We start from the raw sequence: 16231 nt of genomic DNA on the forward strand, positions 1-16231 counted from the left end.
GGGATGTGGAAAAAAAGGAACCCTTCTTCACTGCTGGTGGGAATGCAATCTGGTCCAGCCATTGTGGAAAACAGTGTGGAGGTTCCTAAAACAGCTAGAGATTGATCTACCATATGACCCAGCTATAGCGCTCCTAGGCATATATCCAAAGGACTCATCTCATTTCCTTAGAAGTACATGCTCAACCATGTTTATTGCTGCTCAATTTATAATAGCTGGGAAATGGAACCAGCCTAGATGTCCCTCAACAGATGAGTGGATAATGAAGATGTGGTACATTTATACAATGGAGTTCTACACAGCAGTAAGGAAAAATGAAGTTATGAAATTTGCAGAAAAATGGATGGACCTGGAAAGTATTATACCAAGTCAGGTAACCCAGGCCCAGAAAGCCAAGCGCCACATGTTCTCTCTCATATGTGGATCCTAGCTACAGATGACTGGGCTTCTGCGTGAGAATGAAAATACTTAGTAGCAGAGGCCAGTAAGTTGAAAAGGAGACATAAAGGGTGGAGAAAGGAAGGGAGGAGGATACTTAATAGGTTGATATTGTATATATGTAATTACAATGATTGTAATGGGGAGGTAATATGATGGAGAATGGAATTTCAAACGGGAAAGTGTGGGGGTGGGGAGGGAGGGAATTACCATGGGATATATTTTATAATCATGAAAAATGTTAATAAAAATTAAAAAAAAATTACAAGGGAGGAGGGTACTTAATAGTTGATATTGTATATATGTAAGTACAATGATTGTGATGGGGAGGTAATATGATGGAGAATGGAATTTCAAAGGAGAAAGTGTGGGGGGAGGGAGGGAATTAACATGGGAATTTTTTTATAGTCATGGAAAATGCTAATAAAAATTTAAAAAAAAAAAGTCTTTGCCTTAGGGCTGGAGAGATGGCTCAGTGGTTAAAGGCTACTGCTTGCAAACCCTAACAGCTGGAGTTCAATTCCCCAATCCAGATGTACAAAATGGTTCATATGTCTAGAATTCATTTGCAGTGGTGGGAGGACCTGGTATGCCCATACACATATAGCCTCTCTCTCTCTTGCTCTCACCCTCCCTCACTCTCAAATAAATAAATAATAATTTTAAAGGCTGGAGAGATGGCTCAGCTGCTAAAGGCACTTACTGCAAAGCCTGACAGCCTAGGTTTGATTCTTCACTACCCATGTAAAGTCAGATGCACAAGGTGGAACATGCATCTGGAGTTCCTTTGCAGTGGCTAGAAGCCTTGGTGTGCCCATTCTCTTACTCTAAATAAATAAATAAATATTTTGAAAAAAATCTTTGCCTTACGTATAAGATGATGATTAATTTTTACTAAAAATGAGCTTATAAAGTTCAGAGAGAAAAGATGCCCTATTACAATTACTTGTATTCCCTGTTTTTCCTTTACTGTGTCCTAATATTTGTTCTTTTATCATTTATTTTTCGTTTAAAGAACATATTCTACTATTTCAAGCAAAGTCTATAACAAATTATGTTATTATTTATTTATTTGAGAGAGAGAGAGGAAAAAAAAAGAGGCATACAGAGAGAAACAGAATGGGCATCACAGGGCCTCATGACACTACATACAAACTCAAGATGCATGCACCACTTTGTACACCTGGCTTTATAAGAGTACTGAGGATTCAAGCCAGATCCTTAGGCTATGTAAGCAAGAGATTTTAAACACTGAGCCATCTCTCCAACTCTTTTTGGTTTTTCAAAGTAGGGTCTCACTCTGGTTCAGGCTGACCTGGAATTCACTATGTAGTCTCAGGGTGGCCTCAAACTCATGGCGATCCTCCTAGTGCTGGGATTAAAGGTATGTGCCACCATGCCCGGCTTCCAACTCTTTTTTTATTATTATTATTTATTTGAGAAACAGACTGAGCATGCCAGGGCCTTCAGTTACTGCAAATGAAGTCCAGACACATGTACCACTTTGTGCATCTGGCTTTACATGGGTACTAGGGAATCAAACCTAAATCCTTTGGTTTTGCCAGCAAGTGCTTTAGCTCCTAAACCATCTCTCTAGCTCCCACCCCTATTTTTTTTATTATTTTTTATTTACAAATTCTTTTAATTTCCCCTTCCTGGCAACTTTACCTTCTGGCCTGAAAGATAGTTTTGCTGGATATAGAATTTCTTCTCTTTCAATACTTGAAAATGTTAGGCCACTTCTTTCTGATCTCCATGGTCTTTGGTGAGAAACCCACTGACATTTGATCAACGTTCCTCTACAGGTGGTATGTTGTCTCACAATTTTTTTTTTCTCATTATTTTAAGATGTGTGGCTATTTTGTAGCATGGATTTCTTTGGGTCTATGCTATTTGGGATTTACTCAGCTTTTTGAATATGTAGTTTTGTATCTTATACCAAATGTGGGAAATTTTAAGCCATTATTTCTTCAAATTGCCTTTCCGCTTTCTTCTCCTTCAGGCAATATACTAATAAAAATGTTGAATTTCAGCCAGGCATGGTGGCACATGCCTTTAATCCTAGCACTCAGGAGGCAGAGGTAGGAGGATCACCGAGAGTTCGAGGCCACATAGTGAATTCCAGTTCAACCTGAGCCAGAGTGAGACAAAACAAAATAAAATGTTGAATTTACTTTTTATATTTTGTATCATTGTTACCCAGCCTTACTATGCTTTGGATGAATTTTATTTGTTTTCTGTTTCTTTTCTCCCACTGTTGAGATTAAATAAATTTCATTAATATTTATTGTTAGTAATTCCAGTTAACTGATTTTATCTTCCTTCATCTCCACTTCTATTTGGCATATCCAATGAGTTTTTCATTAAATTTGTTATTGTATTGTGCAATCCTATATTTTCCTTTTTTCCAAACAATAACTTTCTTTGCTAGAATTTATTTTTAAAGAGTTTATGCTTAATTTTAGGGATTTTAGGAATGTTATCTTACAATCCTTGTCTGAAAACACAGCATTTGATTTATTTGATTTATTTCAATGTTATCATTTGTTGTTTTCATTCAAGGTTATAATTCTTTTTTTTATTTTTTATTTTTTATTTTCAAGGTAGGGTCTCACTCTATCTCAGGCTGACCTGGAATTCACTATGTAGTCTCAGGGTGGCCTTGAACTCACAGCAGTCCTCCTACTTCTGCCTCCCAAGTGCTGGGATTAAAGGCATGCGCCACCACACCCAGCTCAAGGTTATAATTCTTGACATGAAGGGCAGTTTTTAATTATGAACTGGCATCCTATGTCATGCACCTGCTGGAGTGCCTTCTGATCCTGCTGGTGTGGTTTGGCACACATCTTCCCCAAGCCTCCAAATTAAAGCGGGAGAAGGGTGCCCAGTCTGTAGGAGTTAAAAGATTTTCTATCTGGGAGGCCAATATGACAGAATCTCCCTATAGATAGGCCCCAGATATCCCAGCATCTCTGGCCAGAGGCGCACTAGGCTCCCTGGTTTCAGCACAAGGCAGTTCATGGGGGCTTGAGTCCCTCCTTGTCAAAAGCTCTTATTCTAGAAGAGGCATCCACAGCTTCTCCACTGCTTATAGGGGGCAGAGGGGCATTTCATACCAAACCACAATGCTTTAAAAAAATTTTTTTCATTTATTTATTTGAGAGAGGAGAGAGAAATGGGCAGATAGAGAATGAGCACATCAGGGCCTCCAGCCACTGCAAATGAACTCCAGATGCATGCACACCCTTGTGTATATGGCTTACTTGGGTCCTGGGGAGTTGAACCTGGATCTTTTGGCTTTTCAGGCAAAAGCCTTAACCACTAAGCCATGTCTCCAGTCCCCACAATGCTTTTTATATTTAAAATTTTGATGTTTAATTATTGAAGGAGACTTTAATAAGTTTAGGAAGGGACTTCAATTTTAAAATTTGTGTATATACAAAGAGAAAACATAAATAAATTGGTTAATTACTAATAAGATCTTTTTTTTTTTCCAAGGTAGGGTCTCACTCTAACCCAGGCTGACCTGGAATTCACTATGTAGTCTCAGGGTGGCCTTGAACCCACAGTGTTCCTCCTACCTCTGCCCCCCATGTGCTGGGATTAAAGGCCTCCACTACCATGCCTAGTTACTAGTAAGATTTTTATGAAGTTCAACTCTTCTGGATCAATTTTCAATTCTTTAAACTATTTTATTTATTTATTTGAGAGAGAGAGGAAGAGGCAGATAAAGAGAGAGAGTGAATAGGCACACTAGAGCCTGCAGCCACTGTAAACAAACTCCAGATGCATGTACCACCTTGTGCATCTAGCTTACATGGGTACTGGGGAATTGAACCTATGTCCTTAGGCTTTGCAGGCAAGAGTATTAACTACTAAACCATCTCTCCAGCCCCAATTTTGAATATTTGTCTAAGAATCATAAATTTTTCATGATGCAGAAATACTCAATAAATCATCATTATCTTTCAAGTTGCTGGTCCCCATTCAACATATTTGACACATATTTGGAGATGATTATGACTATATCATAGTGCCACTTGAAAAAAGTAACTATAACATGCCTCCTGAGTACTTAGAATCATTTGTGTGTGTTCACATGTATGTGGATGTATGTATACATACATACAGACAGACAGACAGACAGACAGATAGATTATTGATAGATAACATTCCTTCCTATAGTTGAATCTTTTTAAAATATTTTATTTATTTATTTGAGAGAGAAAGAAAGATGCAAAGAGAGAGAGAATGAGCATGCCAGACCTCCAGCCACTGTAAAATGCCGTATGTATGTGCCACCTTGCACATCTGGCTTATGTGGGTACTTGGGAATCAAACCTGGGTCCTTAGGCATTAAAGGCAAGCACCTTAACTGCTAAGCCATCTCTCTAGCCCATCTAGTTTAACCTTGTGCATCAGGCTTATGTGGGTCCTGTGGAATCAAACCAAGGTCCTTTGGCTCTGCAGGCAAATGCCTGAACTGCTAAGCCATTTCTCCAGCCCCACCAATCAATTTTATAACAAAACCTTGCACATCATAACACAGGCAGGCAGAACACAGCAAACATCTCACACAAACTGCTTCTAGACCAATCCTAACAAAATTCTTTCTTCCCTTCATATGCCAAACCTCACAGTCTATGGTTCTAACTGCATTCAGGTCTTTCAACTCTGACCAGAATGGTTTATGAAACTGCTTTCAGCAATGAAAGGTGTCTCTTTGGACAAGGTTTCAAAGCCTTCCACATTCTTCCCATAAATCAGTATAAAAAGCCAAAAGCCACACAGTTGGGTTTCTAGCAGGAATAATCCCACTTAAGTGGTACCAATTTTATGTTGCAGTTAACTTCTTGCTGGCACAAAGCACCTGACTAATAGCAGCTTGTGGACGAAAAGGCTTATTTTGGCTTACAGACTCAAGGGGGAAGTTCCATGATTGCAGGGGAAAATATGGCATGAGCAGAGGGTGAACATCACCTCCTGCCTAATATCAGGTGGACAACATCAGCAGGAGAGTGTGCCAAACACTGGCAAGGGGAAACTGGCTGTACCACCCATAAATCTGCCTCCAACAACACACCTCCTTGAATAAGGCTCCAATTCCCGAATTGCCACCAGTTGGGGATTAAGCATTCAGAACACATGTTTATGGGGGACACCTGAATCAAACCGCCAAAATATCTTAATCTTTGTGATTTAGGCAGAAGGACTTCATAGAAATAATTAGAAATTTTTACAAGGGTTGCTGTATGGACCCCATTGAATCACAAGAATCATTAAAAGCATAAGACGGAAGCCAAAAAATCAGAGATAGAGGAGATAACACGATAGATACAGGTCAGTGAGACAGAGACAGACAGGGAAAGCGTTGAACTTGAATATGGTATGATATGAACTTTGAAGGTGTTCAGTTGACAAGGTCAGGAACATCCCTTAGATCTTCAGAATGGAGACAACCCAAACAACTCCTTGATTTTATGATTGTTGACTTGCAGAACTGTAATATAATAATACTTTTAACCTCCTCCCCTGCTCTTTGTTGAGATAGTGTCTCACTTTGCAGCTCTGGCTGACCTTAAGTTCACAGTTCTCCTTCCTCCACTCCCAAGGAGGAAAGGAGAGAGGAAAGAAGAAAGGGAGAGAGGGAGAGAGAAAGAAAGGAAGAGATGAGGGCACTGATGTGATTTTTGTGTCTGTAGAGGAAGAAAGAATTATAGTTTTTTCACATAAACATTGAAAATGCACTAATATAATAGGCAATATTTAGATTTTAAATTTTGTTTCATGCGCAAATAACTTATAGCCTTCTTTAACAATAGAAAAAGTCACATTCTGGTCATTTGAAAAATTCATTTATTATATACCAATATACACTTTCTGTAATAAAAAAGCTTCCCAATACATTGAACCATCCTATAAATGAAATAAGAAAATAAACTTTTTATCCGTTTACAAATGGGATTAAATTAACCAGCACAAGATGTCCTATGCATGTCTGCCTGCAGTAAATGTGAACTCCAATCCTGAAGATGCCGTGAAGAAATGTAGTGCTTCATGACTTGGCACTGTAGTTATTGCTCCTGAATAGCTATGTAATTATGTATGGTGATATTTTCAAGTTAGTCATTTTAAGTGTAAAATATTCAAAATATATACAGATTTTACAGCTGTCCAATATCTTTGGATTAACTTTTAATATTTACATTTAAATACGTTCAGTTCAAACATTTTTAACATTCACAAGATTCCTTTCCCACTTTGTATTTAATGTATTCTAGATGAATAAAAATGGAAAGACATCCTGAAGATGTGATTAAGTCATTTTTTTTTCCAAATTATAGTAACTTAAAAGCTATAATAAACCGGGCATGGTGGTGCACACCTTTAATCCCAGCACTTGGGAGGCAGAGGTAGGAGGATCGCAGAGAGTTCAAGGCCACCCTGAGACTACATAGTGAATTCCAGGTCAGCCTGAGTCAGAGTGAGACCCTACCTCGAAAAACCAAAAAGAAAAAAAAAAGTTATAATAGATTCTAGTAATGCTCAGGTTGCATAACAAACTACACCATTTTATAGTATTATGTCTCTAGAAAATAGTACCAAAGACAAATCTATATTTTCAGAGGCACACTATAGAAAAACTATTGAAATATGATTTAGGATGATCATATTTGTATGATACTTATATTTCATACTTAGCCTTACAAAATACACAACAAATGCTCTTGATACCAATTTGATAAAAATATTAGTAAACTTCAGAAGCTCTAGGTAATGAGTAACAACTGTGAAATCCATTTCATGTAATCACACTATGGAATTGAATAACAATGACGATTTTTCTGTCTTTGTCATGTTAGCACTTTTGTTTCTAATCACTCAACACTACACTAAATGATAAATGAATGTCAGCAAATACTGGATAAACTAAAGTGAGGAAACCCTATTTCAGACATGCAAAATTAAAAGAACAACCTTGCATTGAAAATTATTTACAAATAAGGAACTTTTTTCTTATAGATCATTGTGCTGTTGTAAACATCAAAGAGCATTACTGAGCTATATATAACTTAGGTTTAAAAATTAAAATATCTCCAGTAGACAGATACATACAAATGGATTTTTGAGCTCACTGACTTCATTCCCTGCCCCACCCCCAATAACACAAATGTTTTGACTGTGAAGAAAGAAAACTACATATGTAAAAAATAAAAATCAAATGTACCATACACTAACATTCTGATGACTACAGAATAAGATTATGTACATAAACATACAGCAAAATCACAGTTTCCTGCACTGAATGTTCATCAAAGAGAAATGTATCAAACAATACTGGGTCATGTATCTCCACATGAGCTTCTGAAAACTATGAGTGAGAATGGAAGACGAGAGGGAGAGCCTTGTTCAAGGACAAAAGAGTGGGCAAAGGACTAGGAATAACAGTTAAAAGCAGATGCTTCTTCATGGGTAGTTTAGCTATAAGCATAATTTTTTATTGTTGCTCTATAATTTAAATAAAGCCCCTCTCTATTTTTACTATAGTGTTTTAACATTTATCCCCCCCTAAAAAAGGAAAACAACCCTTTGAATAAAAAAGTCATTAAATGTCACAAGCAGGTTGGGCAAACTGCTCAGTGGTGAGATTAAGTACTTTGGACTGATGTGTGATCACTTATCCACTTCTCAGGAACAGGTCACAAGAGATGTCTTTGTCTCTGTTAGTCAACAGAGTATTTGGTACAAGAAGGGGGATGGTTTTAAGTGGTGACAGTTTGTCACCAAGGCATTTTTATTTGATGTTCTGAGAATAATACAGCTATTTGCTAGGTTTTAAGGGGTGAAGAATATGGAGTGGGTATGGGGAAAGGGTATTATCTAATGACCAGTACATGCAAGCAACTTTCTTCTGTTTGGACCATGGCCAAAACACACCTCACTCATCTCACACTGCTCTAGAAAACCTGGGTCAAAATGTGCACCACTGATTTTTTAACTCATCATTAGCCATTCTCAAAACAAAACAAAACAAAAACACTATTATTTTCTCTTTCACAGGTGCATGGCGATATTACTAGTAAACATCTTTGGAATCTTCATGTTATTTCCTATGAATAACATTCCAATAAAGTAACTCAAAGTCCTCTGGAGCATAATTTGCAATAATCTCCAACAGAAAATTGTTCCCTTGGATTAGTGATGTTTGGAATTTGGAGGGTTGTAAATCCAGTCAATTATAATAAGTGCCATGCTACCCATCATGAAGATAATTCCAGTCACCAGGAAGATCAAAGCCTGCAATTAAGAAAGAGTGCATCAGAGAACATAGGAACTGGACCAGCAAAGTTTGCTTAGGCTGTGTGCCTAAGGTGGCAATGCTATTTATTTGCACATTTTAAATAATTATATTTTTTGTTTATTTTTTATTTATTTATTTGAGAGTGACAGACAGAGAGAAAGACAGATAGAGGGAGAGAGAATGGGCGAGCCAGGGCTTCCAGCCACTGCAAATGAACTCCAGACGTGTGCGCCCCCTTGTGCATCTGGCTAACGTGGGACCTGGGGAACCGAGCCTCAAACCGGGGTCCTTAAGCTTCACAGGCAAGCGCTTAACCGCTAAGCCATCTCTCCAGCCCTTATTTGCACATTTTAGTAACAAGCAGCAGGTCTAATTAAAACTCTACTTGGAAAAAGAGGGGAGTAAGTATGAAAATATAGAAGCTAAGGGTTTAATAACAAAATAATGTTTAATTGATTTGGTCCATTTTAAATAAGGGAAAATTCGGTGGTCACCAAAAATTAAGTGACAGAAAAAGATTTAATGATGTAGGAAATGGAAACGCTCACAATAATTTAGGTGAAAAAGAGCCAGCTATATTAAGAGTAGGATTCCAACTTTATTAAGCAAGTTAGTAAAAATGAAAGTCTAATATACATCGTGTATTTCAGAAAAAAGCATAATTATCTTTGCAAGTATTATTGTGGTAACATAGCTAGATAATGTTTTGGCATTTTAATACCAGAAGAATTTCCTAAATACCCCACATATATAAGTCTTCTAATTCTACATGTGGAAAATATCAAGTAAAACTTTTCACTTGCAAGGACTTCAGACATGATTTTTATTTTTATATCTTGTCAAAATAAAAATAGTCACAAATGGGATGAGTCCTTTGCTCAAGTCATACTGTTGCAAAACTACTGGCAAGATGGACCATAGAAAGTCAAAAATTGGAGGACACAAAGTCAAAAATTAGAGGCAAAACAACAAGAGGAGCTTTTGATACTAAGCTGTCTTGAAGTCCCTGAGCAATCCAACAGGTAAAGAGTTCCAAAGCCAAAATCTGAATTTAGAAGAATTCTTTTCAAGCTTTAATAGAAGACTTCCTTAGCTAGTTATTAATAAGGCTTAACTATTGAAAAATTCTTTGCAATGTATGTAGTATGTATTTCTGCATATGAGAAAGAAATATGCATTCCCTGGTTTAATAAGATGAAATTTTAAATCTGAAATACCTAACTGGAAACAAATGATTCTGTCTCTTATCTCAGTGCAAGTAACAAAGACTTGGGAGAAGTGACAGCAGCTCTTTGCTCTTGCAAACCTAGCAAATATGAGCAAGACACCTGCATTGTGCCCGAACACTGGTCAGAACCCATTTTCCTTCCTGATGATTTCACATGACACTGGTACACATAAACACAGTGCCCATGGGAATCCCAGCCAGCATCGGGCTCATAGGAAGACCTGACAAAATATGTGCTACTGGAAAAGACATCCTAGATGCATCCAAGGGCTGGAAATCTACACTTTTCTTCCAACACAGGTTCCAGCCTACCTTTGATATCAGTTCTTATGCATTATTTCCTTATTCTGAACCAAGCATATTTTCTGATTTACTCTAAGTAGTTGAGGGCATAAAAGTCTTACTTACCCCAACCTTTTGGGGTGACCTAAGGGGTTCTTTCTTGACAAGTTTGAGATAAAAAGCTGCTGGGAGGATGAAAATTAGCATGGTGGCAGAAGAAGCTCCTGAAGAGACAAAGGGGACACACAGGTCAGTGTCTTACACGCTAGGTCTTCCTGGGAAAAGCAGACACCTGCAAGCACACACATTAGGATGGCCAAATACAATGCAATTCTGTTCTTCTTAGCACACAAAAACACACACATTTAAATCATAGGCTCATCTTCATTCAACATTAAAGCAGCATTAAGTATGCATAACACATAATGAGCAATAAAAGGTCAAACATAATACAAACACGCAAAGGCTTAGAAGTATCACTGTATGACAAGGAGGATAAACTTGTTACACATGATTATTGTTCTACCTTTTACTTTTCAAATTACCAATACCTAATTTTCTTTTAAAGTTGAATACTATATTTAGAATTCTATTAGTTGACTGAGGAATTAAATGTAATAATAGACCATGTACCTAAAGGAAAGGATATGCTTTGACATATCAAGCTCATATTCCTCTGGAAGAATCCTTACTATTCGTGGGTTGGACAGAGCTGCTGCTGGTATTATCTGTCCCTATGACTCTTTCCTTGAAGACAGAGGTCTGACCCCTGTCAGCTCCCGGGTTCATCCAGGGATACATGACTTGACATTTTTGTGGCTCAGTTTTTGCATCTGCCATGAGGGCAGCTAGATTAAATGACTACAAGGTATCTCCCAGGGTCACCAGGGAGGGAAGACACGTGACCAGCATTGGTGCCCAGCAGGACTACTGGGATTCCTGGAACCTGAGGTGGACTGCAGACCCTGAAGGCACAGCTTCTCTCTGTTTGCCATTTAAGGAGGTGAGTCTGAGTTGGCCCAATGGAAGCCTTTCTAAAACTTACCTATGAATCCAAAGATGTATTTTATAGTTGGCACAAGGATGACCAGGACATTATTAAGTGCAATAATCATGGCTGCAATCAGGAAGTGTCTTATCCAGCTGAATGGTCTTTTGGGAAAGAGCAGTGTGATCACGGATGTACGAATCTGCAACAAGGGTCAATGGCAAGATCACTTTTTTTTTTGTACTTTTGTTATCACTTTAAGTATTCTCATTCTAAAGCTTTTTTGTATCACTTTCCCTTTTTCCCTAGGGGGAAAAATGTTATTTTTTATTGTGTTTAAACATACATAATACAGAACTTACACCTTAACAGTTTTACAGTATGTACAGTTCAGTGGAATTAAGAATATTCCCATTGCTGTGCAACCTCCTTTCTTGTGTGTGTGTATGGTGTTCGCATGTGCAGCTGCATGTGGTGTGTGTGTGTGTGTGTGTGTGTGTGTGTGTGCACAAATGGAGGACAGAGGATGATATTGGTTATATTCCTCCATTACTCTCCTTCTTTCTTGAGACAGGGTCATCAATCTGGTTAGACAAGCTAAAGAACAAGCCCTGGGGACTCTCCTGCTTCCACCTCCCCAGTGCTGGAATGACAGGTGTGGCACCACACTCAGCTTTTTATGTGGGTGCTGGGGACCTAAACTCAGGGCCTCATGTTTGTGTGGCCAACACTGAAGTATCTCCACAACCCCATTTACATTGGGTTTTGATGTCTGGGATACAGTGACATTTTTCTTGGTAGTATATCATGTGTTCGTTTTCTTGGTTCTTAGAGCTTCTTGGTAAAAAAAAAAAATCTCAGGCAGAAAGAGATAATATAATAGATGTGATGTACAATGTAGAGACAGTAAGCCCCTTGTTCAAGGTTAAGTGCATCTCACCAGACTGATTTGTATGTGAATTGATTTATAGAAGATTGTGAAAAGAGTTCCTACAAACTTGGCTTTTTCTTAATTTTCCATGTTATTTAACAATTTTCATGTGTTTTTTTTAAGTTATTCTTTTCTGTTTACTCCTTTCCCTTTCTGTTCACTGTTAATATATTATAGATCCATAAATGGCAAGGGATAGGACTTAATAATCCCCACATTCCTATCTTAGTGACTTGCACATAGCAGGCGTTCAGTAAATGTTGAATTAAACTGACAGCAGGAATCTTTTCCCTCCCTTCGGGGTCCTTGACAGATTCCAGCTCTATTTCAGCTGCCGAAATAAGTAGGCAAAAGGTCAAGAGAGGCTCTGTATGCAGCAAGGCTCATGTTACTGCATCACGGGTGACAAGACCCCCGTGGGCAGGGAAGCCCTGCACCTAGTTTGTGCAACTTAACACAGTTATCAACATGCTTCTCCTTAGACTCCCTTAGAGAGCACTGACTCAGTGGACTTGCTGTACTGGCACCTTAGTGAAGCCAGGGCTTTGCCGTCTCAGAAATGCAGGGATCAATGTTTGTTTTAAAATTCAAGTTTGAAAGTCTCATAATGGTATGGAGATGAGAACTCATTTAAATGTGAAAAAATGTGAAATACATTTTGAAACATGTATGCACAACAAAACTGTGAAATCACTTGCAGTCTCTCATGTGACATTCCTTTCATACCACTCCACCAAGAATTAAAGCCATCTGTCTAGGTTGAGAAGGGAATTTCAGTTCCAGAATGGCAAACCAGATCATCCTGCAAATGGTTTAAGAATGACTTTGCAAAGGATTTTAGAAATTGGATTAGTGAACATTATAAAGCTCATTTTGCAAAAGCATTCTGAGGAAAACAAATAGCTTGATGGCATTTCCCCCAGCGCCTGTCCATTCCCCATGATGACCTACAGTTACTGCTCTCTCAATACTGCCACAGTGATCTGCTCACAGCTTACAACACATTTTTATGATGCTTATGTAGTGCTTAAGGACTTGTCTGACAGTGGTGAGCTTACAGGAAAACAAGTTGAATGCAGATTATTTTTCAGGCAGATGTGAAAGATAGTTTTTTAGTCCTTTGTTAAAAGGGTACATTCAACTCTGTAAACTGCATCTGAGGCAATCCTGTATGGACGAGGCATCCGAGAATAAGGATGACTTCCTAAGGCCTTGTGGTTTTTAGAGAAAATACGATTTGGCCTAGTGATATAAAAGTACAGAAAACTTACAGGAATAATTCATAGAATGGCTGGCATGAATGGTGAAAGTTTTGCTCTTATGGTGGGTAAGCTTAAAATACCAAGCCAATCTGAAGGAATAGAGTTTCCAATACCTTCCTGAAGAGGGCAGCAGAGAGAAGTGGTTGTGGAAGGAGTCACAAGGGAACTAACTGTTCAAAGGCTGCCTGGAGAAATAAAGAGGATTCACAGGCCTCGCCACTCTGTTTACCCACATCAGGACAGAGGTAACTCTGCCTCATTACCCCATAATGCTCTGTGTGCTTTTCCATGTATCCGTGTGCCCTTTACTCTACTGAATCTGGAATGTGGGTCAGATGTTGCAGGTGGGGGAAGTCTCCAGTGACAGTGGGGGCGGGGGAGGGTGGCCCAGAGTGATTTCAGAAAGCTTCCATGCTGCTGTTGAGAGAGCATTAGTTCTTTCCAGAGAGTGTCCTGAGCACAGCCTGCTAAGGAGATGCTGTGTGCTGACACAAGGCCCCAGTGTGAAGAGGGCCAATGTGGAGGCATTGACAGCCTTAACTCTGCACTCCAAATTAACAAATAAACTCTCCCTTTGCATAGAATGACTCATTCTTTCATCTTTGTAGGAGTGCTCAGAGCAAGGATATTGTGGCAACGCCTACCACATTCTATGCCTCTATCTGTGCACATTTCAGAACCAGAGACCTTACGGAACCAAAGGGATGTCCATTCTCTGAGAATATGAAATAGAGGTAGTTAGAGAAGCTGAGATATGGTCTTGTTGGAAAATATGACAGGTGAAATTTTGAGTCTGTGGTTTCATGACACACCATCCAGATTATTTGGTTTTATGTTTGTGTGTGTGTGGTGATATGTGAAACACTGCATAAAGGCAACCACAGCTGAAGATGTTATCAATCCTCTGGAAAGAGTTGCAGCTCCATAATACAATGTCCACACCCTAACAAAGGAAATATATGTTGGGCTGGTCATGAAAAGGCTAGCTGTACTTGCTTTCATTTCTGCATTTGTTCAATAAACATCACAGGCAGTTACTATGTGTATTGTATGAAGATGGGGGAAAAAAAAGCTAAGTGGAGAAAAGGAAGATAACAAATGGAATAAAAGAAAAAGAAGCAAGCCAACCCTATTGTCAGCTACTTATTAAAAGAAAGAAAATTCAAAACAATAGGTAACACTAGCAAGCTTTTAACCCAGTGTAGGTGTGTTTGTTGTATTATGTATAAGTACAGTTATCAAGACAGATAAAGAAATATCTTAATGGTCAAATATTTATTGCAAAGAAAACCATCAGGAGAACTGTGCTGGGAGAGCTTTTAATACACTGGAAAACAAAAACTCCACTAGCAACTTCTATCACTTTGGCACAAAAAAAAAGTGTTTGAGTGTGGCCTTGCAGAATTTGGTCAAGACAAGGTTAGACCTGCTTATCTGCCACCATCACATTCATGGGCATTTGACTGATTTGCCCATCATCTGGATGACTCACAGGACACGTTCGCAAGGGAGGTGGCCCTGTTTGCTAGAAACAGCATTTCTACGTGTCAAGAGAGCGAAGGTTCACTTAAAGACCACTTTCCTTAGCCAACATTACTAAGCTCTGTGCCAGTCACCATGCCTGCCAGTGACTTCCAGGGACTACTGCCCACCGTAAGGGCGAAGGCAGTATTATAGTCAGAGTGTTTTATAAATGCTAATATTGAAATAAAATACACGATGAAGGACAGACATTGATTATTCTTCTTAATTTTGTTTCTGCTGGCTGATTTTTCAATAAATATGCACTTATTTTTTACAGATCATTGCTGGCCTGAAGACAGCTTCCTTCCAGTATTTTCTCTCTCACACAGGGAAAGAATGTCTAAGGTGAGATTTGGATTTTCAGGGTGAGGCAAAATGTTCATTAGCAAATGAAAGGCTGGCTTTTACTTTCCATTCTAGTGAGAGCCTGGCAGCAGCTCAACAAGTACCTTCCAGTTCTGTGACCTCAACCACATTTATCAATCTCTTGGGACTATAGGTTGAAAACACTGTGTGAAGAGTAAAGCAAGACAAAAGCATGTAACACATTTCTTGCATAAAATAGTTTAATAATAATGCAAAAGTGCCAAAAATCTAGTGATATCTTGGCCCACACAAAGACCCCATATACTCTTCCTGCTGATTTGGAAGTTTATTAAAAATATTTTATTTATTTATTTGCACAGAGACAGAGAGAATGGGTGCACCAGGACCTCTAGTCAGTACAAACTCTAGATATATGCACCACTTTGTGCATCTTGCTTCACATGAGTACTGGGGAATTGAACCCAGGTCATTAGTCTTTGCAGGCAAGTGCCTTAACCACTTAGCCATTTCTGCAGCCCTGTTTTGAAAGTGTTGTTTGTTTGTTTGTTTCAAAGTAGGGTCTCACTCTAGCCCAGGCTGACCTGGAATTTGCTCTGTAGTCTCAGGGTGGCCTCAAACTCACAGTAATCCTCCTACCTCTGCCTCTTGAATGCTGAGATTAAAGGCATGAGCCCAGCTGTTTTGGAAGTTTTTATCCTATACCTTCTGATTTATAGCTGTCTTCTGCCTTGTACCCAAGCAGGAACTGATTTTAGGCTTAAGTTGTATGTATGGCATTTGAAATACATTCAGATATGTTAGAAGCAAGACATTATTTAAGAGTAAATTATTATCCACCATAGTAATAAGGATTTGATTTCATGCACTCATGAAAAAGGAATGTGCCAAATCCATCTCAGCACACAGGCTACATTTAAAATGATCACAGTATCATTACAAAAATCATTCT

The 16231-nt window shown here is 38.6% G+C and overlaps 1 protein-coding gene across 1 annotated transcript in view; it reads right to left on the bottom strand.

Moving 5' to 3' along the window:
• Nucleotides 1-6976: 6976 nt before the first annotated feature.
• Slc38a4 (solute carrier family 38 member 4) overlaps nt 6977-16231 on the bottom strand; it is a 76223-nt gene continuing 66968 nt past the window's right edge. Inside the window, exons 14-16 of the mRNA XM_004668540.2 lie at nt 11296-11440; nt 10377-10474; nt 6977-8736 (exon numbers count right to left, since the gene is read on the bottom strand). Of these exons, the coding sequence (XP_004668597.1) occupies nt 8635-8736; nt 10377-10474; nt 11296-11440 (345 nt within the window). The 3' untranslated portion in view covers nt 6977-8634. The remainder of the gene's footprint in view (nt 8737-10376; nt 10475-11295; nt 11441-16231) is intronic.

Source organism: Jaculus jaculus, chromosome 6 (assembly GCF_020740685.1).
Source record: "Jaculus jaculus isolate mJacJac1 chromosome 6, mJacJac1.mat.Y.cur, whole genome shotgun sequence".
Lineage (NCBI taxonomy): Eukaryota > Metazoa > Chordata > Mammalia > Rodentia > Dipodidae > Jaculus > Jaculus jaculus.